The sequence below is a fragment of the Triplophysa rosa genome, linkage group LG1 (genome assembly GCF_024868665.1).
Source record: "Triplophysa rosa linkage group LG1, Trosa_1v2, whole genome shotgun sequence".
NCBI classification, from domain to species: domain Eukaryota; kingdom Metazoa; phylum Chordata; class Actinopteri; order Cypriniformes; family Nemacheilidae; genus Triplophysa; species Triplophysa rosa.
The window spans coordinates 29,581,556-29,606,172 of NC_079890.1; the positions used below are offsets into that span (position 1 = coordinate 29,581,556).

A 24,617-nucleotide genomic window follows, 5' to 3' on the forward strand; every position below is an offset into this window, starting at 1 on the left:
ACAACTGCAATGTGTATATATATATATATATATATATAATATATATATATATATATGTATGTATATAAACTATAAAATATCTAACAGCAGAAGAGATTTTTAATCTTCATTTGAAATGGACTTCTGGACACATGATACCAAATTTCACCACTAGGTGGACCAGTTCTGAAAGACAGAATGGTGGAATTGTGGCCAGGAATTACTTTCTACATCGAGTAGAAGGCTTTGACATTTTAAAAATAGGAGAAAATATTTTCTTCCACCTTGCAGCAGTTGCACCTCAGATTGAACAATCACTCTTGCATCCAAACTAATTTGCCCTGAGATCTGTCTAAATCTTAGAGAAAACAATGTCAGATTTACTATTAGTATCTCATTTGTAATGTGTGCATTAGGCCTACAAATGAGAAAGGTGTTTCAAATTTGGAGTCAAGCTAAATAATGTCATATATGATTGCCGCACACCTTGATAAGGCACACTTACATCAGACGAACATGCAAATTGAGTTGGACTGGAATTGGTGAATGCAAACCGGCAATTTTGCGAAGGACTAAAGAGGTTAAGAGGTTGCGTGAACACAATACATACACAATGGGTTGTGTCTGGGGTTAGATTCACTTATTGAATAGTCCCTAGGGTCGCGCAATCTCGCTCCTTGGGGGATGGGCTGGTGATATACACATGCTTGTCCTCATGGCTAGCTAACTCCTTCCTATTGGAATGACAGATACCACCTTTCACCTTGTAAATTGAGTAACAGAAATGGGGCGGATCCCTAGGGGTAATCTAAAGGAGCTACCTAGTGCTTAGTGATAATTGGAACATTCCAATAGACATCAACGGTAAAGCAACTGCAAGCTACACTCAGGGTCCCTATTGTGATTGTATACAACAATGCCAATTTAGAAATGTAGGAATGTAAGACATGATGGTTTTTTGGGTAAGGTCACTAAAGGTCTACTGCTGTCACTGCTGCGACGTGTGTATCAGTACCTCTAGGATATATCCTTCTAAACATGTCCTCACCTGTCTGTCCGGTTACAGACTATTCTGACAGCAGGACAATCAATCCGCCATATAACGATGCTACATTTTTATCTTTATATGTGGCATTGCATCCAAACAGGTATAAAGATGCAGAGATGTTGTCAGACTGACCAAGATCACTTTAGGCTGGATATACTAAAGACAGTAAAGATTGTGTTCAGTTAACTGGTTGATGTGGAAATAATATTACAGATTTTTCTTAAAGAAATCATTAGTTTGACAGCCTAATATAAGATGATAATATAATTGTTTTATTTCTCAAAACCGGTACCTGTGTATAAGTAAACTGTGTATAAGTAAAAAAGTAAATTCTGATTTCTTGCATAAAGAAAAAATAGTTTTCGGTCTAACACAACAACTTTCAGGTTAACCATTTACAATAAAACTTGTGAGGTTCAGATGACATAAAAGGCTATTTTACAATATACACTAGACAAGAGAAAACAACATGAAAACAACCACGTTCGACTTGACTTGACACTGTCCAGTAGTCTGCGAAATGTATAAAAGTAAATGTAAAAACAATCATGCCTGACCATTAATAAATTGTGTTTGATGGTTTAGGTTAGTAATATATTTAAAAGAAACTTCCTACATGTTTCCACACGCAGCTGGGACCATTAAATGTGATGCGATGCATATCTCTGCGTTTTTATTCAAAAAAGATAAATCAATATATTTGATTACATTCCATATTACACACCATCGCATGTATTAATAAGGGCACTGCAACTGTCAAACTTGAAATTATATAAAAGTTTAAGATGAATTCTTCATACGTAGCTAGAACAGTATCACGTTGTAAAAGTTACCTCCAATTATAAAGTTTAGATAAGTCGCAAGTAACTCTTACGCTTACGGATCGCAGATACAAATACGCAACTTCAAAATGTTTCACTTTGTCATGATATGATAACTAAAAGAAGCAAGTAGCATAGTATGTACACTTACCGCAGACTCCGACTTCTGCACCTCTATGCATAGAGTTAGGAAAAGTAACAGCGTGCCGACACTCTTTAAGTTCATCCTGATTTTCAAAGAATCTTGCCCCTCAACATTGACAGTTATAACTATGAACACTTGTTGAACTTCTCATATTCCTCCTTTAACCTAACTGCTAAAACAAGATGCTTTTGCAAAAGTAGCAGGGGATTCTTGTAAAGTCTCACTGCTGCCCAGTGCTGGGAGCGCTCGCAGCCTCGATAATGCAACCTTCACTTTACGGAATCCCCTTAACCTGCTCACCGAACTACGTCATATCACTCCGCCAAATTATAGATCCCAAGATCTAGATCAAAAACTTCGTAGACTCATTGATGTCTTCTCATTTTTCCCAAAGTTCACATATTGGACAAACTACTAACAAAAAAGAATAACTTTCTGGTACTTTTTTGTTTTCTCATTTTATACGTTCGGTAGCAACGAAATGGCGGAGGAAGACACAGTCTGATAGATATCGAAAAATACGTTTCAAATCAATATTTTATTCGGTGCAATAATTTTACAGAGTTTTGTAACAAAAGAGAAATAATGTATATAGCCTACCTCTAAATTCCCATTTTCACATTTTAGCCGTTCTCGTTTACTGAAATGAATGGTGGAGAACAAGCTACAACAAAGTTTACTTTAGTATCCTTATTACCGTAACCTTATTAAAAACGTTATAACAACAACTGACGCAGCAACAACACTAATTGCTATTATTGTTAAACGTAAAAAAAATGTGTAGTTTTATATATATTTTTAAATTCATTTTATTAACCTTTTAACTTTTATTATACATTACATGTATAATACATTTATCTTGGTTTATTTTTCTAATTATGTCCAGTTATGTCTCAAGCATATATTATTCGAATTTTGTCTAAACTATTGGCTCGTAATTTTCTGACCAGATAGTCGGAGGTTCAAGAGACAAAAGTGTGAGGCGAGCGTGATTGACAGCTGGAAAATCCCGCCTCCTCTTCTCGGTGCAGCTCGCGCTTGCAGCAGTGCAAGAATCGACTCAGCCGCGGAGGGAGCGTTTCCACGCATCCAAGTTTGTTGTGAGTGAACAATTCTTATTCTCAGAGTACAATCGGCCATCAGACTTTGTGTAATACGTGTACAAAGTAACCGTTGTATCACTTGATTAATTGTTTATTCTTATCCATGTCTTTCCTCCGAAGCGGACGGACCGATCACCGGATTCTCAAATGATTAAGTCTGAAGCCATTTACCGAGGCTAACCGTGAAAACGGCAGGATTGAGGATAAATACCTGCGTGTTCAGAGCTTTACAAAATGAAACTTTGGTAAGTATACTAGCAGTTGTTTTTTTAAGAGGGAATGCGATTACACATTCAGATGTAAAATATAACTGTCTGTCAGATTTAGTCAGCCGAGTTTAATAAAGCGGAGTATTTCTTTCGAGCACACCTGATTTATTTTGCGATATCTCTTTACAGGTGTTGTGTGTTAGCTGCTGTCTTGTATGCAGAAACTGCACGCGCGGTAAGTGAGCTATTATTATTAAAGAAACTGTTCACATAAACATATTACAACGTATAGTTCATTGTTTAACTGAAACTGTTAGCAGTCTAGAATTTTAGTGATATACATTAAATACCGGGCCTTTAATGTTTTGAGTAACGTTAACACAATGCTGTAGCAAACAACTGTTTCGAAGGCATTTGGGTGTCACTTGATACGATTTTTATTTAGTCCAATTTTTTTAGCGGTTTCACATGTCTTTTTTTAGACTAGCTGTGTGCCTTGTTAAAACCTTATACATCTCAGGTTTCAGAGTAAAATTACCTGAAATCTGTGTAGTTTGTTTGATGTGTTTAGCGTCTCATGGTGGCAATTCACTCATCACCAAACTTAAATAGCACACTCCTCCTCCTAATTAATATGCAAAACACCCCATTTTCAGGCACGCCCATTTATCTTGTTACAACCCTTTTACAACAGCAACTATTTTGCTGTATTTACATTCAGTCCATGACTTGTGTTAAATTAAATAAGATGTATGTGTTTAGTATGCATGATTTGTGGCAGTAAACCCCTTTGAAATCTTATTGTAACACCAACTGAGATGTAATTTTATACAGACTAATCTCTACAGATGAGTTCTAGTCACTGAAGTTGAATGAGGCTGCTATAATGGTCATTAATTAGGTCATAGACAGGCTTTATACAGAAAAGCTAGCCTACTATAGATGTCTTAAAATAGGGGGGTTGCGTGCATAACATTAGCCCAGAAAAAGCATGTCATTAGACAATATCTAAGGCTTCAAAACATTGTTGGGTATTATTATTATTTTGAATGGGCAATGCAATTGGGCTGTAAGGTAATGGCAGTAGTCTAGCCATGAAATGAATAAACAGACTAAAAGAGTAGGAATCAATGCAGGGCTGAAATATCCTCATGTTGTGGATCAGACCGAATCAAAATGCAAATTTCGGTGCCTCATTTCGGTGCCACTTAATTTCTTACTGAGCCGTCGAATGAGACATTTGCCCTCATTCACGTGAACGAAAGTTCAATTCAATTCAATTATATTTATATAGCGCACAATGTGCATTGTTCCAAAGCAGCTTTACAGGAGAAAATAAGAAAAACTGAAAAACACAAAAAAAGGTAAAAAACAGCACAGTGCATGGTGTTTATATAACAATCAAGCTTATTCTAGTAAATAATATCTAATAAATGCAGTCTCCCGGTGGTTTATTTAGCATATTTTGCATTATGTGAATGCTTTGCTGAAAAGATGTGTCTTTAATCTAGATTTAATTTGGGAGAGTGTGTCTGACCTTCGAATAGTATCGGGAAGGCTATTCCAGAGTTTAGGTGCTACGTATGAGAAAGCTCTACCCCCTTTGGTGGATTTAGTTATTCTAGGTGTTATCAAAAGTCTGGAGTTTTGAGATCTTAGAGAGCGTGATGGGTTGTAGTGTGGTAGAAGCTCTGTTATGTAGGTAGGGGCTAAACCGTTTAAGGCTTTATAAGTGATTAAAAGAACTTTAAAGTCAATACGATACTTAATGGGTAACCAGTGAAGGCTTGATAACATTGGGGTTATGTGATCGTATTTTCTGGACCTGGTTAGAACTCTGGCAGCTGCATTCTGAACTAACTGTAGTTTGTTTATTGATGATGCAGGACAACCACTAAGTAGTGCATTACAGTAGTCAAGTCTTGAGGTCACAAATGCATGAATAAGCTTCTCTGCGTCAGCCACACATAAAATATTTCGTAATTTGGCAACATTTCTAAGGTGGAAGAAGGCTGTTTTTGTGACATTTGAGATGTGATTTTTAAAAGACAGGTTGCTGTCTAATATAACGCCTAGGTCTTTAACTGTATTTGTTGGAGTAACAGTGCAGCCTTCAAATTGCAGGTTATAATCCGAAATATTCTGCTCACGTGTCTTTGGTCCGATAAGTAATATTTTTGTTTTATTAGAATTTAATAGAAGGAAATTACAAGTCATCCAATGCTTTACATCTTCGATGCACTCTGCCAATTTGGATAGCTGGAACGTATCATCTGGTCTTTATGAGATATATAGCTGAGTATCATCTGCATAACAGTGGAAGCTAATTCCATGTTTTCTAATAATGTTGCCAGGGGGCAGCATGTATATGGAGAATAGCAAGGGTCCTAAAACCGATCCCTGAGGCAATCCATAATTTACTTGCGTTAGATTTAATGATTCCCCATTTAAGTGGACAAATTGATGTCTGTCTGATAAGTAAGATCTGAACCATTGTAGTGCCTGTCCCTGAATACCGGTATAATTGTGTAAGCGATCTAGAAGTATTTTATGGTCTACAGTATCGAACGCAGCACTAAGGTCAAGCAGGACTAGGAGTGAGATGTTACCTTTATCTGATGCTATAAGCAGGTCGTTTGTAATTTTAACGAGCGCAGTTTCAGTACTATGATGCGGTCTAAAGCCTGACTGAAATTGTTCGTGTATGTCATTATTTTGTAAGAAAGAGCACAACTGAGTGGACACTACTTTTTCTAGTATTTTAGACAGGTAAGGGAGATTTGAAATCGGTCTAAAGTTTCCTAGTTCATTGGGGTCTAAGTTTGGTTTCTTGATAAGAGGCTTAATGACGGCCAGATTAAAGGGTCCTGGGACATGGCCTAGATTAATTGACGAGTTGATAATGTTATAAATGGGCTCAATTGCAACGGGTAATAACTCTTTTAATAATTTAGTTGGTATGGGGTCTAATAAGCAAGTTGTAGGTTTAGATGTTGCAATAAGTTTACTTAAATCTTCCTGCTTTATAGGTGAAAAACACTGTAGCCTTTCTTTTGGGGCGATGGTTGGTACTAATTCATAGGACAGACTTGAAGGTTGAGTTTTTACTATTTTGTCTCGTATGTTTTCAATTTTCTCTGTAAAAAAAATTCATGAATTCTTTGCTACCAAGGTGTGGCGGAATAACCAGGTCAGGTGATGTCTGTTTATTTGTTAATTTAGCAACTGTACTAAATAAAAACCTTGGATTGTTTTTGTTAGTTTCTATGAGGTTGCGGAGGTGCTCAGCCTTTGCTGCTTTTAGTGCCTTTTTATAACAGTTTGCACTCTCTTTTCACGCAATTTTAAAGACCTCTAATTGGGTTTGTTTCCATTTGCGCTCCAGTTTACGTGTTTCTCTTTTAAGGGCGCGAGTGGTGCTATTGTACCATGGTGCTGCGTTTTTCTCATTAATCTTTTTTGACTTCATAGGTGCGACAGCTTCTAATGTATTAGAGAAAATAGTACCCAATTTGCTGGTCATGTCATCGAGCGATTCTGTATTTATTGGTATGGTTATTAAAGGAGTCAGATCTGGCAAGCTCTTTGCGAAACTATCTTTAGTAGTCGAGGTAATTGTTCTACCCTGTCGATAACGAGTTAAACGGCTGATTTCTGCAGTGCGCAGTGTACATGTTATAAGATAGTGATCAGTGACATCGTCGCTTTGAGGTATAATATCTATATTGGTTAGATCGGCTCCGTGAGATATAATCAAGTCTAGTGTATGATTAAATCGATGAGTGGGTCCATTGATGTGTTGTGTTACTCCAAAAGAGTGTAATAGCTCTGTAAACGCCACTGCTAATGCATCGTTAGCACTATCTACGTGGATATTAAAGTCTCCGACAATTAGTACTTTATCAACGTTAACCAATAGGTCCGATAGGAAGTCCGCAAACTCTTTCAGAAAATCAGTGTAGGGACCAGGGGGTCTATACACGTAGCCAAGTAAAGAAAGCAATGGTTTTTTACTTGTCTTGGAACAATTATGTTCAACGCAAGCACTTCAAATGATTTAAATTTATGCTCTGTTCTCTGAGTTAAGTAAGAAAGTCTCTAAAGATTGTTGCGACACCCCACCTCGACCAACCGGACGTGGCTCATGCATATAACAGTAGCTTGGTGGGTACACTCATTTAGACCGTAATAATCATTTGGTTTAAGCCAGGTTTCGGTAAGGCAAAGTATATCAAAACTGTTGTCTGTGATCATTTCATTTACAATAACTGCTTTTGAATTTAGTGATCTAATATTAAGTAGGCCGAACTTTTAGAGTTGGTTTTGGTCGTTTATTACATTGTCTTCAGGTTTAATCACGATCAGATTTTTTCTCTGGGTTTTGCCTAAATTATTATTTGTAGTATTATTCGGGGGACAGATACGGTCTCTATGCATTTGGAAGCAGTAACATTTATAACAGTTGAGTGGGAGGAACACAGACTATGGTTAAAGTTTTGACTTACCGGTGGGAGACGTAGTCAAACGGTGCGTAGCGTCTTTGAGATGTTGTCAGACAGAAGAACCGCTCCGATCTGCTGGGGTGCAGGCCGTCAGGGCGAAGAGCCTAGGTCGCTCCCAGAACTAGCTGTGTGTGATGCTGAATAACTATTTTTATTTAAGAAGGTTGGCACCAGGTTAAAGACCAGTGGATTTTGTTATGGTTCGTTGAACGAAGAAAATCGTTTACAACGCGATCAGAGATCCTCTTTAACTTCTACTGTAATTAACACCAATTCTTCATTACACATAGTTTGCTGGTCAAAAACATACACAAAGAACGTAAAGTAAACAATTTATTTGCAATGCTTTCATGTGCCAACATTATTTTAAAATAATTTGCTAGCTATCGTTTGCAGTAAGTTAGCATTTTTTAGAGAAAATAAACATTGCAGTACCCCAATTTAAACTTTCACGAAAATATAATGAATGAATGAAATCCAGTTAAACAAGACTGATTTTACTGACCTGGGGCCGGCTGCACCAGCTGTGCGTAAGTTACAACTTAGCCTACTGTAGTTTTGACTTAAACGGGCACTAAGTTACAACTTACGCACTACAAAATATTTTTGAGTTGCACCATTCAACTTAGTTGAAGCGTAATGTTATGTATAAACTAAATATTTATGGAAGCCTCCTATCAGGAATAACTAGGAATAAAATCACATACTCTCTGAACTAACGGAATAAGCTCTTGTTTCACTCGACATTCTTCAATGATTTACACGCATGATAATGCTGACATTTACAGTCACTTACCTTTTAAAATAGAGAACATTATGTGATGACATTTAATTTTTGACTGCTCTAACACGAACCGTCCTAGCGCACCTCCGTGTGTGTATATCTGCCTGTGTTGTGCATGTCAAAATGAAATAATCTTCTTTTTATTTAATTGGCGGTTGGCAGTAAAATGAAATCACCCATATTGCATGTCATTTATTATTGCATTAAGTAGGCTGTATTGTTTTTAACAGCATTTGTTTATTAAATTTACTTTTAAATATGTTATTCATGACAGGTTGTATTCTATATACCGATTTTACCGTTATAATGTGAGGTAAAATAAGTTTAAATCAAGAATGTTTTGAAATTCACAACATTTCAACACAACTTTTTCTCACGAATTTGAAGGCTGCTATTGGACTGTTGAAGGTAAACGTCATATTATGCGACTACGCATTACTTTACGGAGAGCTTATGATAGCTACGTTCTGCCTTAAGACCAAATGGTGCAACCGAATAACATACAGATTACAAATTTAGTTACAAACTAACTAGTAGTAGTTACTAAGCCTCTAGTGTGGACTTTACGTTCACGTTTAAGAAAGAACTTATGAATGGCTGGAGCAACCCTACCCTGATCCTTCTGCTCGTGACGCGATGAACTTCCATGGTACACAGACAGTACACTGTCACGAAGCGAAGAGGTTAGCAGCTGTTCAGATAATAGCGCTCCGACTGTTTGCGTCAGCGTATGACATCATATTAACAAGAGAGTAATGTTCTAGCATTACTTTCATCTGCGCAGCACTACGTAAACTCCGACACGCATCTTAAAACTGCTTCGCACAAAAGAGGTGGCCAGATAGGTGGCCATCCATCATTCAGGGGTAGCCGTTGCCAACCATGGCCACCATGTAGCTACGCCCCTGCAGAACAGATCAAAATTATTAACAAAGAGCAGCTTCTGTTCAATACACCATGACATCAACCATTTATTTAGCACAAATAGTCTACTGAACTTTTCATTCCCTCGTCGGTAGGTAGGAAGCGGCCCTGATACGATGATCCTCGCCGTGGGCGATGCGTTGCGTACCGTCTCGATCAGACTCCTAAAGTCCCTATTCAGGATCTCCGCCTGCCGCATCCTGACGACATTCACCCCCGCGTGCAGCACGATAGCTCCGACGTTAGCGTCGTCCTTCAGGATCGCAGGTACCTGCGCAGAGACATCAAGAACACGGGCGCCAGGAAAACAATGAGTGCGCACGTTACCTTTAGTGGAGGAAGCGCGTACGTTCCGGACGATTGAGTCTCCGATGACCACAGCGTTGCATTCCGTCTCGCAGAGGGCGGCAAAGCGGTTCCTGGTCGGGATCTCGAAGAGCGGTGGTGGCGGTTGGGTCATCGCTCCAGTCCTGGCTCGTGCCTTTCGCCGTGGATGTGCCGGTGCAGGAGTGAAGTTCATTTGGGCTGATCGTGTTCTCGAAGCCTTGGCTCTGTGCAGAGAAACACGCGGAGTAGAAGTGGTAAAAGTCGGAAAGCTCTGATGGTAATAAGGATCAAACACATCTTATATAATGGTTAAACGGATCATCCGCGCGTGCCGCACAGATCGGAGTGGTGAAAGACAGTTTTAGTGAGAGCTTTCTCTCCATCTCGGCGAGTTCAGTGGGACCTCTCACCGGATCTCAGTGGGACCTCTCACCAGAACTTCTCCCTACGTGGGTCAGTCGTGGTCTAATGGTTAGAGAGTCAGACTCGTGACCAGAAGGGTGCCGGTTCGATCCCCAGGGCCAGCGGGTAACGACTGAGGTGCCCCTACTTGCTGCAGTGCCGGGCGCTGCAGTGATAGCTGCCCACTGCTCCAGGTGTACGTGTGTTCACCACTTGCTGTGCGTGTGTTCACTACTCTCTGGATGGGTTAAATGCAGAGTCACATTTCGGGTATGGGTCACCATACTTGACAAATAATTGAATTTAAATTAAATTAAAATTCAGCATTCATCACCTGGTGCACGATACAGTATCGGGAAAACAGATTGATTTTATCGAATGCCAAAATCAGAATTTATCAGTTTGGTACATAAAGACAATAAAACGGCCGGCTGGCAGCAGACCAAATCAGTCACTGGGATTGTCCACCCCAGTCCGTGCACGCTGTTATCAAGTCATAAACGTTTCAGTCGTTTGTTACTAACATATGGACAATGCATATAAACACAACCAATCATTACTGAGTAATATAAAGAAGAGGCCATTCTCATTTCTTAGTATATCACGCATTTTAGACCGCCACTAGCCGCCATGTTAGCTCCCTGAATCTTAGTGCAGAGCAAAACATGATTGGCTGAAGTTAGAACGTGCCCTATTGGACAATGAAGGCCAGAAGTTACCGGATTGGCTTGCGTAGATAGTGGGCGGAGTCCACCTATTTGTGGATTGTGCGTACATCTTGACGTTAGAAATGTTTCAAAATCCACAAATGCACAGAGAGCCATCCACAAATGTGTGCACTGATCCACAAATGCATGCAGCGATTCACAAATGCAAAGAAAGCGATTCACAAATGTGCAGAAAGCGATCTACAAATAAATTCCATTAAAATAAATTTGTAAATTTTTTTTATTTGCAAATCTCATTGTATTTATTTGTGAATTCCATTTCTTTTTGTGGAACGTCTAACATATATTTATGGTTCGCTTTTTGTGCATGTGTGGATTTAAAAAATGTTTGTGAAACTATCTATATTTATTTGCGGATCATAGTTTATTTATTCAGAATATTGCAACATTTCTGACCCCATAAAGCGATCACAATAAAAATGTTGTGCGTGTTTAAAATCAATGAATCACGTGCTGCGGAGCTCGTTCTTAACACAGTAACCCATTTGACAAGAAAGACAAGCGAGACACAGCAGTGAAAGTGCTAAAACCTTATAGCACCTGCTAGTCTGATCCCTAGACATCAGTCTGTCAAACGTTTTACTCGGACTGCATGTTTAGGCATATAATTATACTTATTTGTTATACATACTGTCTGTTTTTGAAATAATGCACATATAATGTAGCCTAGAAGGCTCTTTGTAAATGGACTTAATCTGTTGATATATTCAACGCATTTTCTGCCCATATTTAACACAACTATGGTGAGCATTTAGTTGTAGCTGCAGGGTAAACAAGGTAAGCAGTAAACACTATAACATCTTTCTAGCAATGTTATTGTCCATGCTCATTTCACATTCACTTTAAACTTTAATTGTGAATTTGTTGTGTAATTGTTTAAATGATTTAATAAATGTTTTTTAATTGAATATGTTGTTATTTAATGTCATCCACCAGTGTTTTGTGTCTCCTTTCTAAAAGTATCGATTTAGGCACCAGTACCATTTTAAAAGTATCGAAATGACACCGGTATCGAAAAACCCCAAACAATACCCAACCCTAGGCATTTAGTTTACTATTGGTCCAAAACTAACACTTCTGTCATCATTTGTTCACCCTTATGTCATTCAAAACCGATATATGACTTTCTTCTGTGGAACACAAAAGAAGATATTTTGAGAAATGTCTCTGGTTGTGTGTTCATTAAAGTCAATGGAAGCCAGTTTTGTTTGGTTGCTCACATTCTTCAAAATCGTTTGTGGTTGGCAGTCATACAGGTTTGGAATTACATGAGGGTGAGTAAATGATTAAAGAATTCAATTTTTTTGTAAAAATATTTTATGTATCCACTAGAGAATTACACTGTGTATAAGAACAAAAGAAAAAAAGTTTGGGAGGTTTTGGCTGTATAGGATTTTTTTTGTGTCAGCATTATTATTGTCATTCCAGTTTATCATTCCAGAGTGGCCCTAGGGATGCCAAGGTATTTGATATTTGACAACAATCAATTTTATGACATATAAACCTAGGGTCTCTACCCTAGGTTTATATGTCATAAAATTGATTGTTGTCAGTGCTAAGAGAAGCTGTGATTTGATTGACAGTATTGAGTGATTTGGTGTGAAGACCAAATGCCCAAGGCACTGTTCTTGTATGAGTCCACTGGTGTTTGTACAGATTTAAGAGCATGAGCTATACCATCTGACTTAGCATGACTTACTTTATAGACGGTTTCTATTAAGTGACAACATAAACAAACGTTATTGCGCATGCGCACGTTCGTGGGCTACACTTAACTTCCGGTACACATTCACAAACAATAGAGTGCCTGTAAATTATTTCTGATAGCAAGCAAAAGAAACCTAGAAGAACCGTTACTTGGCTAAACTTGTCTCTCCAATATTTTGTATTTAGACTACGATACCAAGCTCAACCGCTAGATATACCATACGGTTGATTTAAATGCGACCATTCCACAGGACTCATTCAACAAAATGTTTATTTAACAATTTAACTGAAACTAACGAATATTTTGATAATCGATTAGTTGGGCGATTATTTTTCGATTAATCGGATAAAATGAGATTACATCTTTTGCTTATGATAAGTAAATCAGATATGGGAAAAGTATACACAACTGAACTCATTAGCCTTCTCCCAAAATGTTGTGAATGTCTCCATAATTAATACACCTGGTGAGTTGATTCAGGTGTGTCATATTAGAAGCAACTGACAATAGTCTCTCCCAAACGTGGGAGCGAGGGGAGGGTTGGCCAAGGAAATAATTTTTTTGTGCCATGAAAAGTGAGATATTTGTCATTCAAATGTAGTGAAGTACAGTAAAAAGTAAACGGAAAAAGTAATACTTAAGTACAAATACTCAAAAAGTGTACTTAAGTACAGTTCTCAAGTAAATGTACTTCGCTACCCACCTCTGAACTAAATAAACCACCAAATGAGGGTATTTAGCCTATTATGTACTTTGCAAAGTGCAAACGCCACAAATTGGGTTTTACTAATATAATCTTTAATTTTGTCATTTAAAACACCTCTCCCCTTTAAACTTTAAAACTGCGCAGCTTGAAGAGATGCATGCAAAACAAGTCTGACTTTAAAACTGCGCACCTCGCGCTGCACGGAGAGACACGTGTGACTTTAAAACAGCGCACCTCGCGCTGCACGGAGAGACACGTGTGACTTTTAAACTGCGCATCTCGTGCTGCACGAAGAGACACGCATCCACGGAGAGACACGTCTGACTTTAAAACTGCGCAGCTCATGCTGCAAGGAGAGACACATCTAAAACGGTAATTTTAAAAGGGAAGAAGATGAGCTTGATTTATAACTGCGCAGCTCGCAAGTGACGTCACAGACCAACTAATCGATAATGAAATTCGTTGACAACGAATTTTATTATCGATTTTATCGATTAGTTGTTGCAGCCCTAAATATATTATAAGACACTTGCTAAACACAGACCTGAAGTTAACTGCAGTCCCGGCACGCTTGTCCGATGAAATGGTTTTTTAACTGAGAACATCTTGCACCAAGAAGTATATTTATATTTACATTTATATTTATGCATTTGGCAGACGTTTTTATCCAAAACTACTAACATTGCATGATACTATACATTTGTATTTGAGTATATGCAATCGAACCCTTGGCATTGCTAGCACCATGCTCTAACCACTGAGCTACAGGAAAGCTCGGAAAGTTAATGTGGGTTCAGACCTCACAATATGTCTATCAGTTTAAGTTACATGTTCTTGAGTGGCACACATGTTTTCTGTGGCCTAAGCAATATAAAAACGTCCAGATTTATAATGATCAGTGTTTTGGATCGCTGGTAATATAGGAAAAGGAACTTGTGATAGAAAATGAAAATAAAGAAATACCACCATTTACCAAAATGTTCTTGAAATATAATAGCTGTGTTAAAATCTCAGCAGTCTTCTAAGTTAGCTAAATCATGGATCTTATCTATATGATATTTTATACATATAAAGGTTCATTAAAACAGATTTTAGAAATGTTTTTAGAAATTGTCAGAAATCATATTTTTTATTTTGCATTCCAAGTCATGTCAAATAAACTGCTAACTAATGCAATAAAACCGAATAAGAACATGATAACAATTAAAAATCGAGTTATCTGCTTTTGCAAATAAACTTTTCATATATTTATAATGTTTTCTGGTCAGTGACTGGTTTTCTGGTCAAGTTTTCATCAAACAAAACTAATGTAGACATACTTGAACTCAGACTATTTGGACTTAGATGGAGATTGTAGAAGGTCAGACCTCCAACATCATTCATAAGGTCAGAAAGAATGAGGAGAGAAGTTCTTAAGAGTCTTTGATGGGGTCATAACAGGGGTCAGGCGCTTGGGTGAATGGTTTTTACCAATCATTTCTTCCCAAGGGCAGTACCAGTCAAACTTTATTGCAGGCTTCTGATATTACATGGCAATGGTAAGCTTGTACATGAATTTTAAAGTGTTAATTGGCTCAAATTCTTTAACAGGATTTGGATTATAAGGAGCAAGGCAGTGCAAGGAGCCAGGCATTAGTAAATTAAGTAGGAGCCTGTCTTAAGGCTCTGCTTAGGACTTTAAAGGAACCTTTTGGTAGAATTGCGCAAACAGCTTAAATCTTGTTTAACGTGTTCACTATGGGATGTGTACCAGGGGTCAGAAATTAAAAGGAAACTGTGCCAAAACCACTATTGAAAGTGACATAATATGCTCCCATAATTCAAAACATGATTTTTAAAGTTGTAACATTTAGATTTAGTTCTTGATAGTTCTTAATATTCTCTTCTTGGCCTAGCATTATATTAGTCAGTCCATGCAGATTTTTGCGATTTTGCGATAGCAGAATTTAACGCATAATCAAACAAACTCCACAAAATTTGAGGCAACTTGCAAAATTTTGAGATTGTCGCAGACTTTCCGCATAATTTGGCCAAAGACGCACCATGTGACGTCCTCACATCGCGCATTCTGTCAAAACCTGCTCAAAAAGTCAAGCAGAGAGAGAGATACTATAGAAGGGAGATAGAAGGGTCTGTAACACTTACAATTTGCTAACATCATCCATTAACATCTATCTAAAAAAATAGCCTCTGGTATCCTTTCCTTCGTTCCGCTGAAGGTGTTAGCATTAGCCGTTACATTTTTTTGGCTAAAGGTTGCAGGCTAGTGGCTTTGAGTCAAGTCAGCCTTTCCGATGTGTGTGTCACGTTCTTAAACAACACACCTGGAAACAACATAATGTTGTAAACATCATGTTTATTTCGGTGTCAATGAACATTCATCACAATCAAGTAAACGCTGATTTCTTAAAAGTATGCAAGGTTTTTGGCATAAACTCATTGCATAGACTTTCCACAACCATAAACATGAAACAGCATGAAACGAAATGTGATTGGTTGCTTGACCTGTCAGTCAAAAGGGCAGCCTTTTGGGCGGGCCTTAAACTTAAAGCAGCCAAAGTTTCCAGACCTTCAGTATGAATCTGCTGCATGCCTTTTAATCATAAGTAAAGCATAAATAATGTTTGCACAAGTGGTAGTTTTAAAGAAAAACCCTATTTGCCAATTCAAGTAGTTTTTTTTTACTTTTTCGGTAAAAACCCCCTGCAATTTTTATCTCAAAATTTTAATAAAGCCGCTGCAAAATTAAGCATTTTTGGCGTTAACGTTAATACATTCTTATGCTCCAGGTCCACCAAGGCGCTTTTACGCAGCTGAAAACGCCAGGTGCTGGCTGAAAAGCCAGTTGGGGGCGCTTAAAAGGCGTTTTTTTCCAAGCAGAGGCACTTGGTTACTATGACACGTTGGGTGTGAAAAAAATGCTGGGCGCCAGGGCCGAGCCTGTGGAAAAAAACGCCTGCTGCTAGCGTTTTCAAAAAAAGTGGCCTTTTTTTAAACTTTTAAAACAATTGAAAAAACAAGCCGTATGCTGGCAGAAATGCCTCGGTGGACACAGCTCCTTTATCGACATTTTTAGAATCTATGAGTGGAAACAACCCAGCAGTTGGGTAATTAACCCAGCAGTGTGCTCTGTCCAATATTGACCCAGCGTTGGTCAAAAACAACCCAGCACTTTTTAGAGTGTACAGATAAATAATTTAATTAATTGATTGGTATTATATAAATTGATTAGTATTATAGATTATTAAAGTAGTATAGAAAGTATTGATTGATAAATTGAATTTACCATGAAATTATGACTATCTTTTTATATGGCTTGAAATTATGTGCTCTTTTAAAGAAAAATATGATTCTGAAAATGAAATTCAGAGGGCAAATGTTGTCCCTTAAAACAACACTTAATTTCTGTCCCTTGCCGTTACTGTACAGCTATTGACACCTTTGTGTTAAACTTGCCTATATGTGATATCTGAACAAAGTGGCAAATCAAATATTGAAGTGTACCACATACCTTTATACTGTACATACTGTATGCACACTGATTAACCATAGAATCACTCTTTCATCTTATGGTGGCAATTCTTATCTACTTAAGTAATCGTTCATTATCTGTATCAAACGGATGTGTTCTTGCAATGACTGTGTATTATATGCACTTGCATCTTTTTAAAAATAACAAAAGTTTTGGTGGTTAATCTTGAAAAGCAAAATACTATATGTATAGCTCCAGTGTAACACTTTACAGCGTTTTGTTGTCACTTGTAACTTAGTGAAGGAAGAGATGTAGCCTACAGCCGTTTTGATGTGTTGGATAGCCCAGCTTAAAAGAAACCACAGCGGAAATATTTGGATGATAACTACCTCTCATACACCATAGACGGAGAGAGATAAAGGGGTTTATTTGATCTGAAAACATCATTGTGTATTACAGCAGTGCAGTTTGGGTTTGAAGCATGAGCGATGTGTACTGTAGATAGTTTTAATTACTATGTCTGTTGTGCATGTAATGCAAAATATCAGAATCAATTTGAAAAGGTCTATAATACAGGAAAAGAGAGAGACTGTAAAAATACCATACAAATGATATTGCCTAATCTTTGTTGTCATTCGCTTCTCACACTTTCCCATAGAAAAGATCTCAGAGAAACCAAATTGTTGATTATTTTGGTCTGAATATTTATTTTATTGTTATCACAAAGGACACCACTTGCATCCTCCCCCATTAAAAATTCCTGGGCTGCTTGGTAGAACTTGTTGAGTTTTCTTCCTTGCTGCAGGTGTCGCTTTCTAGAACATTCCTTTAGGTCAGACCAAGACACACTCTGATTGCTTTGTGATTTGTTAGTGCCACTCCCTGTTTGAAGCTACCTCAGGGCACCAGAGCAATTCCCCTCCATCAATTGAAAGCATCAACAACAGGAGCTAATGTTTATGGCACATTATTTGATATTAGGTGTATTGTTAATCCACATCCTTCTCTCATTTATAAACTTAATTTAATAGTTATTGAAGTTCTACAATTTCAGTATCACCTATCACTTTAAAAAATCAACTTTATTTGAGGCAAAGGTAACCTAGCTGATTTAACTTATTTCGTATAATTTAAATATAAGGTTGAAATTGGTTAGACTTGATTTAACACATATCTATATCTAGTTGCATTTCGTATAACTCTCTCTCTCTCTCTCTCTCTCTCTCTCTCTCTCTTTACCTTTATAAGTCTTGTAGTATGCTATTTTTCACGGTTTACAACATTCATCCATCCATCCATCCATTTTCAATCTTTCTGTTCTTAAGACTAAACATAAAGATCTGAGGGGATGTCTTGTGTAGTTTACTCTCTGGGTGGCTTCGCTTCTCTCTCACCCTCATCAGATCTGGTCAGTTATAGACAGAGTTAATCTCAGTGTCACTGAAAGATGTACTCCCTACATGTTCTGTATTTACTGTAAAGAGGCTTGTTGTTGCACATGAGACCACTCAGATTTGTTTGTAGGGCCAAAAAACGTACTGCTTTTCATTTTTATGGGGACACAATTTAATGAAAAGGTCAAATTATACTCAAATTATTTTGTGTGTTTATGTGCGTGTGTGTATCTAGCATGTGTGTGGGCCAGTTTGGAAATAAGTAATGTACTTTTGACAAGTCAAGCTTTTCTATTATGACCTGCTGTTAATCAACAGCAACCTCAGTAAATCACAGCGTGCCACTGTGCAGTTGGTGCTGCTAGGGATAGTTTGGTTTAACACAGGTTAGAAAGACTTTAAAGTGAGTTTAATCCACTGTGTCCATTTCTGCAACTCCCGTAGTTCAATACATGGTCTTTCTTTCAACGTAAATCTTATTTTTAGCACTGACAATCCACACTGTCATGTCTAGAGATGAACATAGTAAATATTTGTTAGATTTACATCTGTTGCCATAGTACTGCGTTAAATGTTTGCTTGACACTTTGAGAAAAAAGAGGTTAACTGACATTGTGGAAAAAAGCATAAAAAACTGAAAGCTGTCCTATCATGACATCTTTGCCACATCTTTTCAAACCATATATGGATGTTAGAGATCAGGTGCAAAATTTTGCTGCCTGACAAAAGATGTTGGCTCTCTTTCTTTTATCTCTCTCTTTATTCTCTTTCTTTTGAGTGCACTGATCACCCCCTTATTAAAACCCTTAAAAATCATGCAGCATGTAGCGTACTGCAGTATAGTGCCAATCCTAATCTGATAAATACCAGCGATGTGGAGATGAAAGGCATTGACAGATGTATTTACATCTGATTTAAACCCAGTGACTTTTTTGTTTGTCTTGCCATCAACTTTGCACGTATGATGTAGTTCTCTAACATCCATGTTCACACTTGTTCAAACAGAGGGTCAAAGGTTACACTGCAGAACAGATTGAGAGTGTGCGAAAAGGGCATCTTAACATTCTTTCATTCACTCAGTCATGAGTTTATCACGTATTCTTAGAAAAAGGGAGATGACATCATGTAAGACTGAAATGGGAGAATCAATGATGTTTACCAGAGTTTAATATTTTAATCTTAGTAATAGTAATAAAGAATGTATAGTGAACAAATAAAACATTCAGTTCAGGGAGTAGAGAGATGAAAGATGGATCTATTGTAAAGAATAGAAATTCCCTTTAGGAAGAACCCATTTTATTCCCCATTGATGTATGTTTATGTTCTTTCAGTTCATTCTTTGTGCCTTGTCTTACACCATCTGAATATGCCTGGAGCTGTATTTACTCTATGCTTTGAAATGGATTAGTGTCCTTTTCTATCTTTTCTTCCTTCATTAGTTCTTGGTTGGCTTGCTTTCACTCATTCCTTCAATTCCTTCATGTACCCCACCCTTCTCTGTCATCGGTGTAACCCTCACTAAAAATTGTCCCCGCAGGGCAGAGCCCCTAGGCACGCACTTACTGTATTGGATGGTCTGCAAGTTCATTCCACTACTGTTGTTCAAGAGACAGGGATTGATGTAAATATATAAGCTGACATTTATTTACAGTAATTGTAAGTATAAGAAGCTAGTAAGCAAAATATAGTTGCATGTTGCAATTACTATGTGTTGTGTTGAAAGAGAGTCTGTGTAACAAAGTTCAATGTAGGGAAGGAAGGAGGCGGGAACCGGCGAACATTTAAACAATAAACTTTAATCAAAAATAAACAAACAATAACACGGAAGTAAAAGGCCGGCAGCCACCTCACAGTCGACTGCCGGCCACACAAACATAAATAAAACTTAACATTTCCGGGCCCGGTCCTCTCTCGTCGGCAGTCCCGTCGCTCGTCCTCTTATGCTCCCTAGCTCCCCGTGAGGCATGCGGGACCGGTGCGCGTACAGCTGATACTCATTATCACTCACGCCACCGGCCCCGCCTTCCTGCCCCACGGCTCTCGTCCCGCCTTCCTCGCTACAGTCTGTTATTGGAATCTGTTTTTCTATCTGTTTATGGCCTCATAGACCTGCATCATTCTTTCTTACCGTTGTTACTTTAGTGTATATTAAATGGCTGTGGCATGGAAAAAGCAGGTGATACCAAAGGTCTGGAGAAGGGCAGGAGGCATACTGATCCCCAAGGAGAAAAACTCCTCAACTATTGACCAGTTTCGCCAAATTAGCCTATTGAATGTGGAAGGTAAGATTTTCTTCAGCGTTGTGGCCAATAGACTCTCAGGAGTTCTGAAGAGAAAGAACTTCATTGACACTTCAGTGCAGAAGGCAGGCATAGGGGGTTTCTCTGGATGTTTGGAACATGCTAACATCATCTGGCACCAGTTGCAAATGGCAAAAAAAAGAGAAGAAAGACCTGCATGTGGTTTTTCTAGATCTTGCCAATGCCTTTGGATCAGTGCCACATGAGATGCTGTGGACAGCCTTTGACTTATTCTTCCATGTTCCAGATCAGGTAACAAAGCTGATTAAGGCATATTTTCAGGATCTCCAATTTTGTATTACCACACAGGATAGTACCACCGCGTGGCAACACCTGGAGGTTGGCATAATGGCAGGTTGCACAATTTTACCACTGGCTTTCACAATGGCAATGGAAATAATAATCCGGGCATTGCGTTGGGTGGTTGGAGGAGAGCGTTTGAAAAATGGGTTGCGCCTACCTCCAATCAGGGCATACATGGATGACATGACAACCATCACAACAACCAAAGCATGTACAAAGCGGCTGCTGGATAAGCTCCAGGGGGAGTATTACAGAAAGTTTCTTATCTGAGGTCTTAATTTAAGATATGATTGTTAAATTAGGATTTTTCACAAATTCATATTACAGAAGCAAATCTTAACTTGAATTGGGATTCTTATCCTATCTTACAAAATCTTATCTTATCTCTAGTTAGGAAATCCTAAATTGCACCATCAAGCTCGGCAATCCATTTTCAGGTCTGTTACCAAGCAACCAACACTGCGCGAGCTGCTGATGAGGTAAACAAATTATAAAAAACAAAACCGGCAAGCTTTTAATTTTAGTGCCGCGGAAATAGAAACTTTAATAAGTTTGGTAGAAAAGGCAAAGCAGATACTATTTGGAAAGTTTTCACCCTCGCTCACTCACGAAAACAACGACAGGGAGTGGGCAAGAGTTGTCGATAATGTGTCTGCAGTATCCGACATTAACCGTACAGCTGAGGCTATGAAGAAAAAGTTTACCACCCTTGCAAGCAAACAAAAAAGAAAGCGGCCCTACAGGCAAGGGAGATGAAGAAAACGGGAGGGAGAACAAGCAAGCTCCAAAGTGAACACACTGCTAAAACATTACTTATAAGTGCTTTGTCATCAAATTGTAACCCGTCTTGAGGGTCCTCCAAGAGTCTTTCTTCCATTAAACATCTCCGGTCTTCATTTTGAATTATTAATGAATGTAATGCCATTGTTGGACAGAGCAATTGTGAGCAGTTTTTCTGTTAGTTTTTAAATAATTTTGAAGTTAGGACAGCTGTGGGGTTGTCCTAAAGTTAAGACCGTTACAAAGATTATTTGTCAAGTTAAGACGCTTCTGTAATACCCCTTTCCTATCTGTAGTTAAAATAAGATTATGCACTTAGTAAGTGCTGTTCTGTAATGGCTTTTGTCCTAAATGAGGTCCTAACTGAAATTACCATGGTTACCAAACAGATAGGATAAGATTTTCAAGTTACGATCCTTCTGTAATATGCCCCCAGGAGAACATTAGTTGGAGGTCAAACCAAGCAAATCCTGCAGCATTTCTATTGTCAAGGGCAGGCTTAACAATGACAGGTTCTGTATAAAGGGTGAGCCGATACCAACGGTCACTGAAAAGCCCATCAAAAGCCTTGGACGGTGGTACACCGCAGACCTTAAAGACGCTGAACAGGAGGAACAACTCAGACAAGAGACAGCCAGTGGACTCAAGAAAATCAATAATACAGCTCTGATGTGGCCAGTTTCAATGTATGAGCTCACAGTGTCTCACGCCAATAACCTGGAGAGATTGGTGAGTACACAAGTGAGGAAATGGCTTGGGATACCAAGATGCCTTGGCAACATAATGCTGTACGGAAATGGAGCTCTCTCTCTTCCCATTTCAAGCCTTGTGGAGGAATATAAATGCACCAAAACAAGGTTAAAGATGACGCTCAAAGAATCCTGTGATCCCTGTGTAAGAGATGCTGCTCCAACAGTAGTGACAGGGAGGAAATGGAACCCAACAACAGCGGTAGGAGATGCAAAGGCAGCCCTCAGACATAAGGACATCGTGGGACAAGTGCAACATGGCAGAGGGGGACTTGGTTTGGCATCAACCACACCCACGTGGCGAAAAGCGACACCAAAGGAACAGCGTCGCCTGGTTGTAGAGGAGATTTGGCATCAAGAGGAAGCAAGTAGATGTGCCAGAGCGGTCTCTCAAGCCCAGCAAGGACGTTGGATGAGGTGGGAAGGCATTGAACAGCGCAAAATCACTTGGTATGGAAACAAGCAGGCTAAGTTTTATCATAAGAGCTACATATGATGTGCTGCCCTCACCAACAAATCTGCATGTTTGGTGTGGACAGGATCCAGCCTGCCACCTATGTGCAGCTCCAGCAAACCTCAAACATATTCTTGTGGGTTGTAAGAAGAGCTTGACACAGGGGAGATACACATGGCGCCACAATCAAGTACTAAAGAGCTTGGCTGCAGCAGTAGAGACCAAGAGAGTGGCAGCTAATGCCATCCCCCAAAACACCAAGGCTAACTCGCTAAAAACCCCAGATTCAGGACTGCTGAGTATAGCCAGGGATTGGGAAATGTGAGTTGATTTAAACCACGGACTTACTTTCCCCTTGGAAATCGCAGCGACCAACCTGCGGCTGGACATGGTTCTGTGGTCCAGCTCCAGTAGGACAGTCCTCATAGTTGAGTTGACTGTACCTTGGGAAGAGGCCATTAACGAAGCATTTGAAAGAAAGAATCTCCGGTGTGCCAACTTGGCAGCGGAGGCTGAAGATCGGGGATGGACAGCAAAAGTGTTCCCGGTGGAAGTGGGCTGCAGGGGCTTTGTTTCCAATTCCTCTACAAGGCTGCCTCAGAAAGTGGGGATCAGAGGACAGGCCCAACGGACGGTAGTCAAAGAACTTGCCACTGTCACTGAGAGAAGCAGCCACTGGCTGTGATTGAAACGGAAGAACGCAATATGGGCTGCCAAGTGACCACGTAATAAAATGGTGTTGTGTGTTGTATTGTTATGCCATACGGGACTGGGGGCACTGAGCTTGCATTAACGGAGCTAGTGGGCCTATAACAGCCTTAGCCAACGGTTTGGCATGTATGGTTGCGTTGATTTTGGTAATGTGTTGTAATGGTATGCCATACGGGACCTGGGGAACTGAGCGCGCATTAATGGTTTGGGTAGTTATGGCCTAATGACTAGAGAGTCGGATTCGTGACCAGAAGGTTGCCGGTTCAATTCTCAGGGCCGGTGGGTAACGACTGTGGTGCCTTTGAGCTGCAGTGATAGCTGCCCACTGCTTCTGCCAGATGACCTTGTAACAATGCGACACACACCCAGGACTGATCAACCTGCGGTGGGCCTCCCTTGGCTGAGGGTGTCTTATGATAAAAGGCCAAAACACCCAATGAGGCTGAGGTGCACAGCTGACGATGTGTCGCATTGATGGGAACCATACAAAGGGCATAATCAGCAGCACCTCACCAAAAGGCATCTTTCACTCAGGATAATGTGATGAAATTGGGACACACAACTCATGAGATGTCTCTCTGATAATGGCAAGGAAAGGTAAGCATGCCGTGTATTTCTATAATCATTTATCCCCCAAACACAGAGGATGCCTACCCGACGAACCAGTGAAACCTCAGACCTCCTTTCCTCTATTCATATTCTTGACTGCTCCCCCCTGCATAAGACGTGGGAAATGTCCTATTGGGCAATTCAACTGTGCTGAAATAGTCTGATTATAACAACTAGTCCTATTAAGCGAATATTCATGACATTTACATTTAGTCATTTAGCAGACGCTTTTATCCAAAGCCACTTACAGAGAGTTCAGGGCGCAATAAAGCGATATATAAAACAGGAGCAATAATACAATAGGTGCTTATACCAAGTTACTAGTTTCCACAAAAGCCAGAACAATACCTGTTGAGAGAAAGGGTTAATTTGTTTTGTTTTGAATACCTCTGTTCGTTCCTCTTTCTTTTTTTTGATGTGCCCATCTATGAGTTAAATGAACTGTTATCTGTAGTTTGC

The 24,617-nt window shown here is 39.1% G+C and overlaps 2 protein-coding genes across 2 annotated transcripts in view; one reads left to right on the forward strand and one right to left on the reverse strand.

The window, feature by feature from the left end:
• Positions 1-2,259, reverse strand: part of col4a5 (collagen, type IV, alpha 5 (Alport syndrome)) — a 56,283-nt gene extending 54,024 nt beyond the window's left edge. The window contains exon 1 of the mRNA XM_057333663.1: positions 2,000-2,259. Coding sequence (XP_057189646.1) covers positions 2,000-2,074 — 75 coding nt within the window. The 5' untranslated portion in view covers positions 2,075-2,259. The remainder of the gene's footprint in view (positions 1-1,999) is intronic.
• Positions 2,260-2,979: 720 nt separating this feature from the next.
• The window catches only part of col4a6 (collagen, type IV, alpha 6), an 87,407-nt gene continuing 65,769 nt past the window's right edge, over positions 2,980-24,617 (forward strand). Inside the window, exons 1-3 of the mRNA XM_057338306.1 lie at positions 2,980-3,093; positions 3,217-3,341; positions 3,495-3,540. Coding sequence (XP_057194289.1) covers positions 3,331-3,341; positions 3,495-3,540 — 57 coding nt within the window. The 5' untranslated portion in view covers positions 2,980-3,093; positions 3,217-3,330. The remainder of the gene's footprint in view (positions 3,094-3,216; positions 3,342-3,494; positions 3,541-24,617) is intronic.